Source organism: Punica granatum, chromosome 5 (assembly GCF_007655135.1).
Source record: "Punica granatum isolate Tunisia-2019 chromosome 5, ASM765513v2, whole genome shotgun sequence".
NCBI lineage: Eukaryota > Viridiplantae > Streptophyta > Magnoliopsida > Myrtales > Lythraceae > Punica > Punica granatum.
The window spans coordinates 14,417,064-14,435,092 of record NC_045131.1 but is presented as its reverse complement, the minus strand read 5'-3'; the positions used below and the strand labels follow the sequence as shown (position 1 = coordinate 14,435,092).

The following is an 18,029-nucleotide window of genomic DNA, read 5'->3' as shown; positions in this document are numbered from 1 at the left end:
CCTCCATGTTGCATAAAAACATACAGCTCTTCCTTCATCCAGTCAATTGATTGTGATGTGATAAGGGGAAGGGCAAAAATGATGATGATGATGATGATGATAAAACAAAATACATAGTGTACAATTTTGCAGTAGTATAGAGCCATATTTCGCAAAATCATGACAACTGAAGTGCACTTATGAAAACTGCACCAGACAAGCCTTTCGACCAGGAAAAGGCCATGTCTTTGGCCTGCTCCTCAATTAAGACCCAGTGCACAAGAATTGAACCAATACGAAGCATATTGAAATGGTTAAACCGTTGAACAGGACCAGAATCGCCCTGCTTATGAAAGTGAAAACTATTTGCACAAACAGGATTTTTAAGACCAGAATAAGCGACAGAAACGTCTATCCAGTCGCAACTAAACTCCGCAGATAGTTCCTAGGCAATCAACAGATTCAAAACCTCTTGAACAAACTTATGAACTGGTCAAAAAAAAAGGAAAGAAAAAAAAATATTGTGAATAATTAAAACTTGAGTCAAGAAGAAAAACCTTAAGAGTCGCTTTCTCCATCTTAGGTAGAATCCCCACCAGACATGACCTCTGGCACTATCTTCAATATAATAAAATCTGTCCAGTTATAAAATATAAACATATAAACACAAATGATAACGTATAAGGAAAAATTAACTAATTAATTGAACACAAGAAAATATTAATAGAAAATCTCAAACAACTAGAGTGAAGACAGTCTAACCAAGCAGGGGAGTGCTATAGGTATCCGGCATACATGTGACTAGATCCCGCATCGTTATTGTTGCATGTGCAAGGGCCAAGTTGCAGCATTAATGCAGGCACATCGAGTTCCTGCAAAATAGTTCAACAACTGAGAAACAAAGAGCTGCATCTGTAAATTAAGCCATTCATAGAATGCATCCACAAGAGGAGATAAGAGACTAAGCTATAAATGTCAGCTATTACAGTGTCATCCTCCATCTAGAAGAAAAAAAAATATGTATACACACACACACACACACACAAAGTATTTTATTTCACGCTTTTGTCTAAAGGGGATTTGATTTGAAAAACAGAATATTCCATAATAATGGATTGGGATGCATAACCATGGGGTTCCGAAGCAAAATTCTAGGCTCTGACAGGTCACCCCTCTAATCATTGATGAGACTAAGATGAGCCTGAGGTCGAGCCCATCTTGGCCTATTCAAGGCCAAGCTTAGCCTTGACAGGCAGCATGAAGGCCAATCAAGGCTATCTTGGCCTTGACAGGCTACACCGGGCTGAGAGAGGCTGATCCATTTTCCTTTACATATCTTCGAAAGGTAAAAACATCAGCCTGTGCCTATCCATAAGAGATCCTTCCATGGAACAAATTTGGAACTTAGAAAGGAACATTTATGGTCATTATTGACCTCTCCTTAATGTCCCCGTAATAGTGGATTCACCTCCACCTGCTTGAAGAACTTGAACATATATCAATCTGCAAAAAACACAAACTGTTTCAGAAATAAACTATTTTGTGCGTACTAATACTACCGAACCTGGGAACGAGGCATGGGATGGTCAGTATACATGCTTCATGTTGCACAAATAATAAATTGAACTATCAAGAGAACGATAACAAAATTCATAAATAATAAAATACAACTAATCATAGGAGCATCATTCAGCTCATTATCATACTTCGTTTAAGTATCTATTAACCTCCCGAACTACAATAAATTTCATCCTCAAGAACAAATAAACAGGGCACGATCCCTCAGTACTGTTCGTTAACCAACAAATACATGAGAACAGTGAAAGATAGAAATGATAACTTTTTCCATCTATTGCTCTTCGGGCTATTCTTGGTCCGCCTACTTTGCCGGCATTGTCCTCTTGGTCATCCATCTCCTCTTCTTCATCCTCTTTAGGGGGTAATGTATGAGGTCTACATCCAGGCTTCAGCCTTTATCCATTCCTACACAACACCGAGTGGGAAGAATGCAATAAAATCAATCCACTAGTCGTGGAAGAAACTTTGCAGCATTTAAAGGCTGAAGAAAAAGGATATTGCATTCATTAAGACACGACTCAGATTGAGACAAACCACTTCAACAATACTAATTGAGTTTCGGATAGGAAAAGAAAGATATCCCCTAGATCATCCATGCTTGCAGTAAAATACCACCGTCCCACGATGCCTACATGCGTGTCATGCAAGTCAAAACATGCAAATGAGAACCAACCACTTTCCCCGTCCCCAATTCCAATTCCGTCCTAAACAGCAGCTTCAGTTACAAGTTCGACACATAAATACTTCCTCAATCATCCATCGATCTAGTCATACATTCAAGCAGGAGTTCAAATGTTCTACCCAAATCCCCAACAATAAATGGCAGTCTCTGCTCTCTACTAAAAGTCCCATGTACCAAAGGACCAAGGGAATATCATCGAGCGAACATCAACCTAATTCATGATATATTCAGCTGAGAAACTTCACTCCCTCGAGGAAAATAATACTGCTAGTAAGAGAACAAGTAATTGTAGAAACATATGCGCTCAAGAAACTACAACTAGTATGAGCAACAAGAGTAGTTTTACCTTGGAAAATTATTTTATCCTGTCTTATCCAAAATTGTTGAAACTCCAAATCTGCAAAAACAAATGATCCTTTTTAAAAACTCAGCACATTACAAGGACATCATAAAACTAGATAACAGATGTGGGCAGAAAAAATCGAATGACCATAATAATACTAGAACACAGCAAAAGGGAAGAAAACAGAACGGACCTAACTCAATGTCAAGAGCACCACTCTCTGGCATTCTGGAACATCTTGAGCCACGGGCTTGGACTGCTCTTGTCCATCTCCAGGTCCCACTGCTTCGGGTACCAGGGGAACTGCCACATCATGAAGCACCTCTCTGGGTGGGGCATCATGGCGAGGTGCCTACCATCAGCTGAACATAATGCCGCAATTCCCAAGGGAGACCCATTCAGATTAAAAGGATAGGCCTCGGTAGGGCTCCCATCATCATCGCAGTATCTCAATGGGGCCAACCCTGAGTGGACCACACGGTCGAGGACACCATCATCAGGGAAGTAGGCCCTTCCTTCTCCATGGGCAGCCCACACCCCAAGGGTACTCCCTTCCATTCCCTTTAACATAATAGCGGGTGAACCATTTATCGTCACACTTGTGAAGCGGCACTCGAACCGGCCCGACTCATTGTGTATGAACCGTGGTTGTGCCTGGTCCCCACCAGCACCGTCCACGCCCCCAACCTGAGGCCCCGGCACCCATCCAAGCAGCGCCATGAGTTGGCAACCATTGCAAACCCCGAGGCTGAAAGTGTCAGGCCGCCTATAAAACTCTTGGAACTGGTTCAGGAGTGGTTCATTGAACCGAATTGAGGCAGACCACCCTTTTGCAGAGTCGAGCACGTCAGCATAACTGAACCCCCCAACAAAAGCGATCCCTCGAAAATCTTGCAAGGAAACTGACCCGCTTAGAAGATCTGACATAGCAATATCCCAAGGCTCAAACCCAGCGGCATAGAATGCAGCAGACATTTCCCGATCTCCATTACTGCCTTCTTCTCGAATTACAGCAACTTTGGGCTTTGAAGCTGCAAGCATGTACTTATCATCAGTGAAAGAGGGTGTAAAGGACAACTTCCAACTGGGTTCATGCCTATACTTCAAGCCTTCCTGCTCCTGGTCCACGCACGAAGCCAACCTTTGAAGCTTCTCGAGTTTAAAGCTCATCTCCTCCCACATATCTCTCAGTGCAGCAGTCTCTTCTTTCAAATGAGACACCCCATCAACCTTCACATCAATCACAGGCTCAGAGGTCGCTTGGCCTATCATCTCAGCCGAAACACCAGCAGAACTAAGTTTCTCCAGTACAACACTTAAGTTTTGCCTGCTAACCTCCACAATTAGACCGAGTTCCTCCGCAAAGAGTGTCTGGAAGAGGGAATTATTACCATGAGAGCCCAAATCCAGGTTGATCCCACAATTTCCAGCAAAAGCCATCTCGAGAAGGCACCCCAAAAGGCCTCCATCACTGATGTCATGCCCAGCAGATATCATCTTGTCCGTGATGAGTTCCTGAATAGCTTCGAACACTCTCTTCAGGTAAGGTACATCCTCAAGATCGGGACAATCATTTCCAATCTGATCAAACACCTGAGCCAGAGCAGACCCACCCAATCGCCGCTTCCCCTTCGCCAGATCAATGTGCAGCAGGACCCCATCGTTACCGAGCTTCAGATCAGGTGTAACAGTCTTCGTGATATCATCACAGGTCACATAGACGCTGATCACGAGATTCCCCGGGGCTTTAACCACCTCATCTCCAGCATGGGCTGCCATTGACAAACTATCCTTCCCACCATCAATAGCAATCCCAAGCTCGATCATTGCTTCTGCTAGAGTGACGGCAGCATCATACATAGCTGCCCCCTCCCCATCAAGTTTGGCGGCATACATCCAATTTCCACTTGCCTTAACATCGGAGAGGGAAGTGACCTTCGCCCAAACGAGGTTCGTCAGGGCCTCTCCTACTGCCAGCCTTGCCATTGCCTTCGGATCCAGGAGCCCTTTAATGGGTTGCTCTCCAATTGCGCATGCTCCCCCTGTGAGGTCAGTGTAAGTCTGAGCAATTACTGCCACATCAGCAAGTGTGATCTGCAGGGGACCCACAGTCTGCTGCTGGGCCACAAGGCCTGTGACACAGCGGTCCACTTTCGTGGTCAAGAACCGCTTGGAGCAGACAGACGGGAGCCTCAGCACCCTCTTCAGAGCATCCAGCACAGTGATCCCGGGAGCAATGTCAAGTGGGTCCCGAGCATCGACCACCCGGTTGAACTCAAAGCTCTTCTGAGGCATGTCCCCAAGGACCTTCTCGAGCTCCAGGTCCACAGCAGGAGGAGGGGGAGGCAGCCCACTTTCACTGTTCTTCTGAATAGTTGTGCTATCAACCAACACCACCCGCCCATCTCCACTTATAGTCCCAATTACAGCCATTGAAAGCCTCTCCCTTCCACAGATTGACTCCAACAGGTGATGGCTCTCAGGCTTGATTAAGATAGCATCCTGCTCTTGGTACTCAGCACCCCATATTTCCAAGACTGACATTGTGTGGTCCCCAACAACAATAGCCCTGATATCAATCTCAGCACCCTTGGGATAAATTATTTCCTTGACAACATTACAGTTCCCTCCTGCTCCCTGATCATGAATGCTGATGATTGGATTATCTTCCCCCATCTCAATGCAAGCACGAACCACGCGGTATAGTTTTTGGGCCATCTCTGCGTCTCCTCGTTGAACTGCATTAAAATCGAGATCAGCGTCATTCTGCCCACTAACCATGCTTGATGCAGCCCCTCCTCCCATGCCAATACGGTATGCAGGCCCGCCAATCTTCACCACCAGCATCCCAATCTCTGGCTCTCCTTTCAAGATATGGATGTGGTCAATTTGCCCGATTCCCCCACTGAACATGATTGGCTTGAGCCACTCTCGTCTCTCCCCACTAGGGAGCCTCATGCCGAAAGTACGAGTATAGCCCTGGATCAAAGGTTCCCCAAACTTGTTCCCATAATCCGAAGCACCATTGCTAGCATCAATTAGGATCTGAAGTGGTGAGGCAAGATTCGAGGGGTAGGTGAATGACGGGTCCTCCCATGGAGCATAGGCCCCTTCCATGTTCAAGTTACCAACACAATATCCAGCTGTGGCTGCAACTACGAAAGAGCCCCTGCCCGTCGCATGGGTGTCTCTGATACGACCCCCGGCACCTGTCTCTGCACCAGGGTATGGCGCAACCGCACATGGGAAATTATGAGTCTCAGCAGTAAACAAGATATCAAGATCCCGATATGTTTCACTCAATGGGCATGTCAACCCAGGCTGAACTGGACGGAGCTGTTTCACGAGGAACCCCCTGATAGCACTGGAGTTGTCCTTGAAACCGATGACAGAATTATTAGGATTCGCCTGCAAAGTGCTCTTCACTATCTGCATGAGGGTCCTGCTCATGGGCTTCCCATCAATGATCATCTTCCCTGTGAAGAACCAGTGCCTGCTGTGCTCACTATTAGACTGTGCAATATCAAACAGCTCTACAGTCGTTGGGTCTCGTTTGATCCCCTCCACGAACAACCTCGTGTAATACTGCAAATCCTGCTCGTCAAAGGCTAAGCCCATCTTCTCATTAATCTCCTCCAATGCCTTCCGACCCTTCTCCATTACAGGAACAAATAGAACTTCCTCCGGAACCATGCTAGTCTCAAAGGAAGTCAACCTCTGAGGGTATACGCACTCAGTCATACGGTCATGGACCATCTGAGCAAATTCATCAATCTGATGATCAGTCAGTGGGACCTGGCTGTACAACAAGTACCTCCTTGACCTTTCCATTCGGGTCACCTCATCCAAACCGCAAGCCTGACAGATCGAGACTGCATTAGTTGACCAAGCAGTTGTGAATGACAACCTGGCTCCAACCTCGACAATCAATGAGCTCAGACCCTCCTGCTTCTTCTTCTTCTCGAGGAAGCTCTCCAATCCCAGATTCTCGGGCTCGTACGTTTCTTGGAGGATCCACCTGAGCACTCTGAGCTTCTCAGCTGAAAGGTCTTGGTCGAGCCCTATATTGAAACACATCTCAGTCTTCAATCCAACAATCTGGTTTGAGATTCTGGTCTGAACTGATCTGAGAAGCTCAGCTGTTGCATTTTCTTGAATATATGGTGTACGGAAGAAATGTATGACTTCCTTGGCAGGCTTTTCACTTAATCCCGATTGCTTATCAGCCGTACTCTTGTAGTTGGAGACAACAGCGTTGGGGTTTGCCTGAGCATTGCATCTCATAGAAAACCGCCTTCTGCCACTCATTATTTGCTTTTGACTCTGAAGCGTGCCCCATAGCAGTTGGCTTCTACGGTTATTTGAAATTTTCTGCAGAAACAAGGTTTGACGACTACTGCCCTGCATTGAACATGCACAATCCACCCGGACACATCAACATAATATATCAAAGGTCACATCTGATGACAAAGAGAGTGCCAAAATGAAATAATAATAATAATAATAATAAAATAAATAAATAAATAAAAATTATACTAAAGCACAAGCTTGTGGTTCACTTGATTGAAATAAACGCCCGAAATTTATGTTCTATCATCAAACAGCTCAAAATTACGATAAATAATCAGGGTTCACCAATAAAAACAGAAAAGGAGCAGCTTTTGAAATTTTTAAATACCTTTAAGAACTCAGCGGGCGTGACTTCACAAGCTGCAGCCATTTACGGAAACCTGCACCGTCAAAATATGTCAACTGCACTAGAAAACAACCCTAAATGACCGGAATCACAAAAGAGAGAGTACTGGAGAAATGAAACTTTTCAGTTGAATCAGAAATAGCTGCTCGAGCACATTCAACTCTTTTCCCATTTCATCAATATGAAACCCTTGTTAAAATCCCATGTGGTCCAATTCATCACCGAAGCTTTAACTGAAGCATCTTTAGTTATTAACATAGTAAAATCCCAAGTTGATTACTAAAACATTTTCATACCTTAACACTGCTGATCTCCACTATACATAAGCACATATATACAAACATGTATGTGTATTTATATTTTACTGACTCAAAACTCATCAGAAAGAATATTCAATCCAATCTAAGACTATTATTTAGGTACCAATTATCTCAGATCGTTCTTCTCGACTTCAGCAGTCACTGCTTATGATGTCCATTCAAAAACACTCAATAGCATTGACTGACCAAATCTTCCTCTAAAAGAATGTGTTTGGTTGATTGAGTAAAAAACAGACAATGAAAAATCAAACCTTTCCTCTTCACCTCATACGTTCTGATGAGACAATCCCCAAATTTCATTCAAAATTTAACAAAGAAATCCCAGAAGGCCAAGCAAAAGTAGAGACTGAGAGGAGTAAGAAAAGCACCCAAATGGAGCAAAGTTATCGAGATTGGGGGGGCAATTTCCCGATTCTCTCTGGAACAGGAGCAGAAGCAGGTCACGGTAGAGTTGGAGGCTGGACCAGCAGCCGGAGCTGGTCGCGGTGGAAGCGGAGGCGCTGGAGCTGGTCAAGGTGGAACGTGAGGGTCGAGCTGCAGCTGGTCGGTTTGGAGCAGGAGGCTGGAACAGCAGCCGGTCGCGGTGGGCCTGGAGCAGTAGCTGGTGGCGCTCGAGCAGGAAGGAGCAGGTGGTCGGCAGTCGCTGTGGAGAGGGACGCAGCCCGTCGCGGTGGAATAGGAGCAGCAACGACAGCCGCGCCAGTCAGGGAAGGAGAGGGGAGGGTTTAAGGGTTCCTGATTTTTAATAAAATAATAATAATATACTATTACATACATACAATATAGAGAATATAGGGTTTTTTTTTCTTTTTTGACCACGAGAATACAGAGAATTTAAATAATAGAAATCTATTTATATCTACATATCTATTTATAATTATCTATCTATATATGAAAACAACCAATGCCAAATAATAAATGCTACTAATAATCTTAAAATAAGTACTATAGTTAATACAATAAATAGATTCTCATTTATTATAATATAATATATCTATATCTATATATAGGAGCTGGACTTAGCCAGATAGCATATGAATGGAATTTTCTCAATTTTTAAATTTTTTAAATATTTTTTATTAAAAAATTAGTAACAAAATATTTCAAAATTATTTTTAGTTATAATATTTCATATAAAGCAGACTAAAAATATCATAAAATTTATTAGATACTATAGTGATCTCCAATTAAAGACACTATGAATTTTCTAAAAAGAATTTTCTAAATTTTTATTTTATAATTTTCGAAATTATTTTTAATAAAAATAATTTTTAAAGATATCTCATCATAAAATTCGATTTCTTGATTTCTTTAATTTTTATAAATTATATAACATAATGTATTCCAATCAGCTGGCCTTAGAGTACTCATTTCTGAATGTAATTTTCTCGTTTTTTTCTCGTTTTTTAAATTTCAAATTATCTTTTATTATAAAATTAGCAACAAAATCTTCTGAAATTATTTTCGGCTATAATATTCCATTTAAAAAAGATAGAAAATATCATATAACATTTTAGATATTATAGTGATCCCCAACTAAAGGCAATACGAATTTTCTTAACAGAATTTCCTTGGTTTTTATTTTTTGTTTTCGGAATTATTTTTAATAAAAAATATTTTTTAACGATATTTCATCATAAAATCCAATTTCTTGCTTTCTTTAGTTTTTGTAATTTATATAACATAATGTATTTGAAATAAATAGGAAGATTTTATTATATGTATAGATTATTTGATAAACGAATTTTTTAAATAAAAATTAATATTTTTTCCATAATTATTAACGTCAAAATAAGTATATATTCATACATAATATAAAATATATTAATAGATAATCTCACAATGCTCGGTTTCTAAATGAAATTTAATAAGCATATATTATTATATATTTTCTGAAAACAAATTTTCTAGGTTTTTATTTATTTATTTTTATTTTCAGAATTATTTTAACAAAAGTTGTTTTTTAAAGATATCTCATCATAAAATTTGATTTTTTGATTTCTTTAATTTTTATAATTTATATATAAACATAATGTACTTGAAATAAATGAGAAGATTTTATTATATGTATGGAGATTATTTAATAATCTTCCATTTTTTAAATAAAAATTAATATTCATCAAATCAATATTAACATCAAAATAAGTATATATAAGCATATATTTCCTGAAAGGAGTTTTATAGGTTTTGATTTATTTATATTTTGGAATTATTTTAACAAAAAATATCCTTTAAAGATATCTCATCATAAAATTTGATCTCTTGATTTCTTTAATTTTTATAATTTATTTAACATAATGTATTTGAAATATATGAGAAGATTTTATTTTATGTATATATATATATTATTTAATAATATTGAATTTTTAAAAATTAAAATTAAAATTTCATCACATCAATATTAACATGAAAATAAGTATATATTAGTATATATATCTATACATAATATAAATATATTAACAAATGGTTACTTAGACAACTTTCAGTATATATAAGAAAAAAAGTATATATAAGTTATATGTGTTTATAGATATCCATTTTTTAAAAATAGACTAGACAATATTTTATATATATATAAATTATATTTTTTTCAAAAAATAAATCAGATTTGTTCAGCAAAACAAATCTGATTATATTTTATGTAAATTCTATATGATAATTATAAACATGAATTATCATACACATATACATGGCATATTCAGCTATCAAACAATACGTTTACAACTAGAATCAAGCTCTTGACATGTATGCAAGTGAGTTTATTAAATTTATATTTTGATTTTTCTCTCATTTTTATCATAATTTTCTCTAACTTTTATTTTTTATCATATCCTTTCTTAAGATTGATGATGTGAGTTTCATCCCTCAAAAGGTTACCCATATATGCAAGCTCTCAGAAAGTAACTTCGTCTACCACTAAACGTGAAAATTGTTTATTTATTTTATTATTTTTGTTGCACTTTTGATTGTCGAAGGAATTTTTCTTTTTAATTTTAAATTATAATTTTTTTTAGATTAGTGTACTATCACGTGCAACGCATGGGCTTGACGACTAGTATCTAGTGTATATATATATATATATATATATAATAATAATAATAATTTCCACATACATAATTAAAATATAAAAAATTTCTATCAATAAAAATAAGTATTATAATTAATAAAAATACACTAAAACAAACTATGCCAAATAATAAATGTCTATAATACATGTTACTAAACATCTAAACGTAAATACTATAGTTAATAAAATAAATAAATTATCATATGTTATATAATATATATATATATAACAAATTCACATATATAATTAAAATATAAAAAATTCTATCAATAAAAATAAGGTAAATTGCGTCAAAAATAATGAATTATACTCAAAATCTCAAATCTACCACGAGCTTTTAACAAGTCTCACAAAAAATCATCTAACTTAAATTTCACATTTATCATAGGTTAGTTTTTCCGTCCACATTTTTGACGTGGCATGCCTACTTGGATGATGGCTTAATACGTGTAAAAAGATAGTCGTTTGCTCTCCGTTTTCTCATGAAATGTCAAAAAAGCCCCCCACTTTTCTCCCCTTTCTCTCTAATGGGGTTGAGCAATTTCGTCTATTCATCCTTATGCCCCATTCCCCCCTCCTTTGCCTAATGTGAGTATGTCTACTAGATGGAATGAGATGACTACATCATGCTTGTGGGATGGCCGAGCTTGGGGTTACTCATGGATGCGTTAATGCTTTTGTAGAAGCCAGAAAAGTTGAACAAACTTTGGGGTTTGATTATGCAGGAATGGAGTAGTATAATTCTGATGGAGATAATGGCTATTTTCCTTCAGAAAATGAAAGCGATTCTGAAGGATTGGATGATGATGATATTGGAATTGATGCAGATGATGAAGAGCTCATGGCAGCTTTGAGAAGAATGAGATCATACAAAGAAGAAAAAAGAAGAAGAAGAAGAAGAAGACAAACTGTTGATCAGAAGCAAGAGGGTCAGGAACATGATCAAGAAGAAGAGGGTCAGCGGTTATGGGATGAGCATGGGGAGTATGATGGTGAGGAGCATGATGGCCATGAGCATGAAGAGCATGATGGGCAAGAGCATGAGGAGCATGATGGCCAGGAGCATAGTCATGAAGTGAGCCACTACATGAATAACAGCAATGAAATTGGTACTCCCCATAGTGGTGATGATGAAGGATATATAAGCAAGAGAAGAGAAAAGAAAAGGAGAAGGCATATAAAAAGGGCATGAAAGGTGACCTATTCAGCCTCTACATTAGGTATGAATCACCACAGCAACTCAAAAGAGCTGTGCAAGATTATGCCGTGACTCAAGCAAAGCCATATGGTGGAAAATGACTGGACAGGAAAGTATAGAAGCTAGATGTTACGGTAAGTGCCTTTGGCGACTACATGCTGCTTGGACACAGAAGATGGATGTTTTTAGGGTGATTACTTACGTGAATGTCCATAAATGCTCTAGATCTGGGTAAATACCTCTTTTGTTGATAGTTATTGAAGTACTTAATAGTGATGGAAGTATAGATTCGGATGGGTATACGCAGTCATCTTATGGTGCAATTTTGTTGTTTTTGGTAAGGTGGAAGACACTGGATGTTCTAAAATGTTCAGATGAATGATTTCGATGACAATTGCAGGTGCTTTTGGTATTAAAGTGTGCCATATTTGAAACTGACAAAAAAGTTTATGACATTTTTAAGTCACATTCCATTGAATCAATAATACTTAATAAATTTCCCAAATCTATCATTCCATTGAAGAAAAAGTACATAATATATTTAGGGCTGTAATGTTGGCACATTGTTATTTCTCCCACTACCAAACAACAAAGCTACTAACAGCGTAACTGTGATGAACAAGAAGCAATTTTCCTTGGTCTTGGCCACATTGTTCAATACTTTCTCCTTCTTTCTCTAGCTGCAATCAGTAGTACTAAATAAAATTCTTAAATCTATCATTCCATTGAAGAAAAAGTACATAATATGTTTAGGGTTGTATCCTGTAATATTGGCCCACTGTCATTTCTCTCATTACCAAACAACAAAACTATTAACATGATAAATATGATGAACAACAAGCAATTTCCCTTGGTCTTGGCCACATTGTTCTATACTTTCTCCTTTTTTTTTTCTTTTTTTTTTCTAGCTGCAATCTTAACTATTTTGTCTTTATGCATTGTCTCAACTTACATGTTATGTTTGTTTAAAGCAACTTAAATGGTTTTGTTTTGTGCGTATTGTGTAGCTCCTCTTCTGTGTCACTTTGCGCCAAATTTCCTTTTAATTCCGAAGATCAACACCTATTCGAAACTAATAAGAAAAAACAATATTCAAGTGGAAAAGGAAATACCTAATTCAAGCAAAAATAGGGACACTTCTCACAAGAACCAAAACAAGAAGAAGAATGACATTTCTCAAAAAAAGAAAAGAGAAGATTATGAAGCATGAAGATTGCAATGACTTGAGGGGTTTATTCATATCTAAATCAAGAGAAGAGAATCATATGGACTCTGCGAATTGGGAACTAGTGAGACGTGCATAAGGTAATGAAGTAGCCAAGGCAATTAAAAAACGTGGTCAGCATAATAACATCGCATCAAGGATCCAGGTAATGAAATTTATTTTTTTTATGGGAATTACTTCTCCAAAATGTTTAATGCTTATATTAAACTTATAATTATTTGTAGGATTTCCTCATGAGTTTGGATACTTTGCATGGTGGCATGGACCGTGAGTGGTTACGAAAGTGTCCAACCTATTATGTAAAACTAAGCAAGGTCCATAAAGTCAACATACTCCATTTCTGAGATGTATTATTTTTAATCTCTTTTTCTATTTACAGGGAGTAGTGAATGGGTTGGGATTGAAAAGTGTAAGAAGGGGAGGCGATGATGGCATTTCGATGACGTCGCCAGTTTTGTCCTCAACATTACTCGTTTCAAGATTTCTCAGATGATATATATGTCTATTCAGGGAAGGAAAATTGCCGATCCCCTCTCTGATGTCACCGGCTACCTCGGAGTTCAAGAATTCTGGCGTCCTCCAAGGGCGTGGTGGTCCTGCCCAATTCTTCCTGTGTCTGCGATCCAAGTGTTTTCTTTTTTTTTTTTTTTTTTCTTTTTTTGAATATAATTTTTTTAAATAAAAATTCACAGGCTGACCCGGGTGCCCGGGTATTGTCCTATTAACCCCTTAGGCTCCGAAAATTCCGTCGGTATACGGAGCGGATAATCATGTCAAAGGCGCTCCAGTAATCCCAAACAGTTTCAAAAGCGAGATCAAATGGATACATGAGCTCTTCTTTAAAACATTAGGCCAAACTCGTTCGGGTTATAAAAATTCACGATCAGATAAGTTTTCACAGAAAGTTAAATGGTAGGACAATTGATTAAGAAAATGAACTGAATGAAAGTTCTTCCAATCAAACCAGTTCGTCTAACCGGTACGGTGGGATTTTTAGAACATCGTTTTGACCAGAGAATGATGCAAGCTGGTCGAGCTAGAATGACGCGAAGCTATACTTCGGCACATGGACATGATAGCTGCAATCATCTGCAAATCATCAGTTTGGATAAAGGCAAAGATAAAGGAACCGGTTTACCCTACTTGAGCATTGAACTCCTCGTATCCACTGAAGGTATCGAGGAGTGGTCTGCTCCTGAAGAGGCCGAAAGCAGGTACACTAGTCTACTCCATCAACAGGGTGGCTCGAATGGAACACCGACGCAATGGATTTGCAATGGGGAAGCCCAGAACTAGAATATTTGGTTTCCTGCAAGACTCTCAGTGGGTCATGTACCCTGCTTGGTCTCTTCACCCATTGCGTACTTTAATCCTACGAAATAGAGGTGAAAACGATTAGAAGAGCTCTGGAAACTTTGGTTGCTGCCCCGGATACGAGTAACACTATAGTGATTCTGGAAATGGAAAAGTCTCACTAACTTGAAACTTGGAGCACGAGCGGCTGGCGAACAAGTGGTTATTGGCCAGTAGCGCCCTAGTTGATGGCAGTCCTCTCTGCAGCTGGCACTCGAGGAACCACGGGGCACTCCATAAACACTGCCTTGGCTTTCAAAGGACAATGGTTAGATGCTTAGAAATATTGATGCTGCTGGTAGAAATATCGCTACTACATTTCCCGCCAAAGTATCAACAATGGTGAACGAAACACTTCAACTTCGACAAGTAGGATGGGAGCCAATGGATAAGGAGGAGAGAGGAGAATGAAGGACCAATATGAAGGGATTGTATCACACAAAGACTCGATCGATGTTTCAAGTTTTCGACTTCCTGCAAATTCTCGTAAGTCTGGGAAAGCCAAATCCTGAGACCAAAAACTACTTGCACAAGCTCTCTCTGCTGAAGTATAGCAGAACATATCGTGACAAAGCACACCCCGCGACTCTCTCTTCTTCCATTTCATGGACAGTAGAAACGTAAATCCCTGCCGAAACAAATGAAAGGAAAAAAAAATCAAACTGAATATGATCAAACCGGCTGATATTTTAGTTGATCACGGTGCCACAACACATGCACTTCCCGAAGAGCGAAGATCTGAGCTTTCTCCTTGCTTTTCCTCTCGTGATTACCTTCTCTTTACCCCTATGATTGTCTTGCTTCAGCGGCGTGGCAGCAATGCCAGGCTCTTGCTCTTCATTTTCTTCTCGGCTCATGGACCTGAGGAATGGAGCTTTTGACATCTCGGAGTCGCTCCTCTCCACCGTTGCAGCCTTCTCCTGCGGTGTGGGGATACTAATCTCTGCCTTATCCTGAAACAGCAGTGGGGTCTGATCCGACTCCGGTTGGACATCAAGGCCAAAGCTCGGAGATTTGTGCATCTTGGGAAAAATGTCGCCGTTCATACTACCTGAATCCGAAACTGAGCTGAGCCTCTCCTTAGCTTCCTCTGCTTCTTGCTCACCATTTAAAATCCCCGAGAGTTGGATTATTGTGGATTGACTTCCATCACCATTCTCCAAGGCCTTGGTCTCTATTATGAAACCAAGAGATGTTCCAGGACATTCTGCGAGATCTATCCTTGGTTTCTCGAACTCAAAGTCTGAGACAGAGGCTTCAGATTTCAGGTCTGTGGAGTTGGACGTAGCAGAACTTTGGCTTTCTTCATCATCATATTGCTTGGCTTCGGGACATGGAACGAATGGCTCGGCAATTTCTTTCCCTTCAACACCAACGAGATACGGAGCTTCTACTGCTCCTTGCTTGGCCAGCAGAATAAATCTCTCTGTTGATTCATCCTCCTCGCAGTCACTATCCAAAATCACAGCCCCAGAAGCCTCACTAGAGGCATCAACTCGAAAACCATTCTCAGCAACAATGTCTGCCTCGACCTGACATTGTTTGTGATTCACACAGTGAAACAGGCGAATATCTGTTGAGGTGTTACCATCATTATTGGCACAATCAAGACAAAGAACCTCATCACACTGAGGTTGATGATTTGATTCATCACTTCCCAAGGCTGCCTTCACTTCATCGATGAGCCCTTTCTGGCCATCAGTATCACCCTCCTCTTCATGCAATTTCCCGATGCTCTCCGATTCAGTCACTTTTATCTCCTTTGATATTCCTCCATCATCTGGAAATCTTGATGTCCGACTCACCGATACGTTTTCCGCCTGATTATCCTGTAGATGGAGAACTTCATTATTTGCCAGATCCATTTCCTTGGTTCTCTTTGGGGACTCTAGGTTACCTTCCAGAGCAAAATCGCCAATCATGTTGCTCAAGTATCCAGACTCTTTCATCTCTTTTGATATTCCTTCTTTACCATCTGGAAGTTCTGATGCAAGGCTCACCGTCGCATTTTCCATGAGATTACCTTCAGAGTGGAGAACTTCATTATTTTCTTGATCCATTTCCTCGGTGCTCTGTGAGGACTCTAGGATGGCTTCCGGAGCAAAACCTGTGATGACATTGCTTGAGTATCCGGACTCTTTGATCTCTTCCAGTATTCCTCCTTTACCATTTGGAAATTCCAGAGTTAGACTCACGGTCACATTTTCCATCTGATTACCTTCTTGGTGGAGAATTTCATTACTCTCCAGATCCATTTCCTCGGCTCCCTTTGAGGATTGTAGGATGGCTTCCGCAGCAAAATCTGCAGTGGCATTACTCGAGTATCCAGACTCTTGCATGTTACCATTTTCCATCAGGTTTGATTCTCGGCAGATGTCATTTACTCTTTCCAGTGTAATCGTGGGCTCCTTGGGATCACCTTTACAGTCTACAGGCGTTTCGAGCTTCGGATCATCTGGTAGAAACGGAAAATGCATGCAACAGTGTCACTAGTTCATCCTCCAGTTCATCTCAAAATAGAAACCATCGAGAACCACAAACACTTCACCTGAATCTACCCCGCTACTAAAAGTAAAACAGCTAAGAATTACTAACCTTTAGTAGACAGATCCTCACTTTCAAACTGATGGTCGGTTTCAACCCGCACATCATCACCCAGCAAGCTTCCATCATTTCCAGAATTCTCAGTCAGAAGAGTGGTTTCATTGCCACCTTCCTCAGTTTCTCCTACTCCTAGTTTTACAGCTTCCGGCGGAGGTGCTTCTGGTTGCTCTGCACAGAAAGAAGCCCAACCGTGAAGTTTGGTACCTGTTCAAATATTGTCCTACAATCCCCGAGAGCAATGGAACATAAAGCGAAACCAAGGGGAAAAAAATGCATACCTCTTCTCTCTGATTTCTTCTCACTAACGTCAGTATTTCCCTGTGACTTAATCTCTCCATGGAGATCGTCGGCTTTGCCCATTGATATCAATTGGTTTTCTACAATCTTGTCGTCCTCGCATGATGAGCCTGGTGAGGATTTCCCTGGCGGCTCGGGCAGTATGCTGTTCTCTTCTTCTGCATATTGTCGTAGAAACAAAGTATGCGACAAACATGAATAGTGTGCAAGACATGGAGGAGCAAGAACAAGTACCGAGAGTCGGAGAGACTTGATAAGCGAATTCACTTACCTCTGAGACCGGTTGTGTTATTGTTCCCCATCTCATTTCCCATTTTCAGTCCCCAAAATTCTTCAATATAAATGAGAACCCATTTCACCAGAACTTAGTGGTTGAATGGGAAATAGGATTGGAATCTTTCCAATTATGGGATCTGAATGGAAGGAAAACTAATTCTTTTGTCAAAAGTTTATAAGCAACTCCCACACCATCATGATGATGACATTAATTATTTTTTTCTTTTTGCATTTGAATATACCACTAAATTCTTTTATTATTACCCAACAAAAAGGAAAATAACAAGCCAAAAAACAAATGATCCTACTGCAGTTCAAAATGGGGGTGACTCGGGCACATACCGTAAAGTTGGAGGGAGAGCATGCGAATCATACTCCACACTATGGTGTAAAAAATCTTCACCCATCGGC

At 39.8% G+C, this 18,029-nt stretch overlaps 2 protein-coding genes across 2 annotated transcripts; both read right to left on the bottom strand.

The window, feature by feature from the left end:
* Positions 1 to 1,613: 1,613 nt before the first annotated feature.
* On the bottom strand, positions 1,614 to 8,106 carry LOC116209630 (probable phosphoribosylformylglycinamidine synthase, chloroplastic/mitochondrial). The gene is made up of 5 exons (XM_031543329.1): positions 7,967 to 8,106; positions 7,261 to 7,312; positions 2,776 to 6,983; positions 2,586 to 2,636; positions 1,614 to 1,962 (listed from the first exon to the last, which is right to left on the bottom strand). Exons 2-3 carry the CDS (start codon positions 7,300 to 7,302, stop codon positions 2,787 to 2,789), a joined length of 4,239 nt encoding a protein of 1,412 aa, XP_031399189.1. The 5' UTR covers positions 7,303 to 7,312; positions 7,967 to 8,106; the 3' UTR covers positions 1,614 to 1,962; positions 2,586 to 2,636; positions 2,776 to 2,786.
* A 5,895-nt stretch (positions 8,107 to 14,001) lies between these two features.
* Positions 14,002 to 17,738, bottom strand: LOC116207643. Its single transcript, XM_031540682.1, has 5 exons — positions 17,614 to 17,738; positions 17,324 to 17,500; positions 17,037 to 17,213; positions 14,568 to 16,896; positions 14,002 to 14,460 (listed from the first exon to the last, which is right to left on the bottom strand). Exons 1-4 carry the CDS (start codon positions 17,654 to 17,656, stop codon positions 15,131 to 15,133), a joined length of 2,163 nt encoding a protein of 720 aa, XP_031396542.1. The 5' UTR covers positions 17,657 to 17,738; the 3' UTR covers positions 14,002 to 14,460; positions 14,568 to 15,130.
* Positions 17,739 to 18,029: the final 291 nt, after the last annotated feature.

What these genes read in the sequence shown, in the direction of transcription:
- LOC116209630 (XM_031543329.1), bottom strand. Translation starts at nt 7,302, where the DNA reads ATGGCTGCAGCTTGTGAAGTCACGCCCGCTGAGTTCTTAAAG. An exon ending in CGCCCGCTGAGTTCTTAAAG is followed by an intron (nt 6,984 to 7,260) that starts GTATTTAAAAAT and finishes TGTTCAATGCAG; the next exon opens with GGCAGTAGTCGTCAAACCTT.
- LOC116207643 (XM_031540682.1), bottom strand. Translation starts at nt 17,656, where the DNA reads ATGGGAAATGAGATGGGGAACAATAACACAACCGGTCTCAGAG. An exon ending in TAACACAACCGGTCTCAGAG is followed by an intron (nt 17,501 to 17,613) that starts GTAAGTGAATTC and finishes GACAATATGCAG; the next exon opens with AAGAAGAGAACAGCATACTG. An exon ending in TGAGGATCTGTCTACTAAAG is followed by an intron (nt 16,897 to 17,036) that starts GTTAGTAATTCT and finishes CGTTTCTACCAG; the next exon opens with ATGATCCGAAGCTCGAAACG.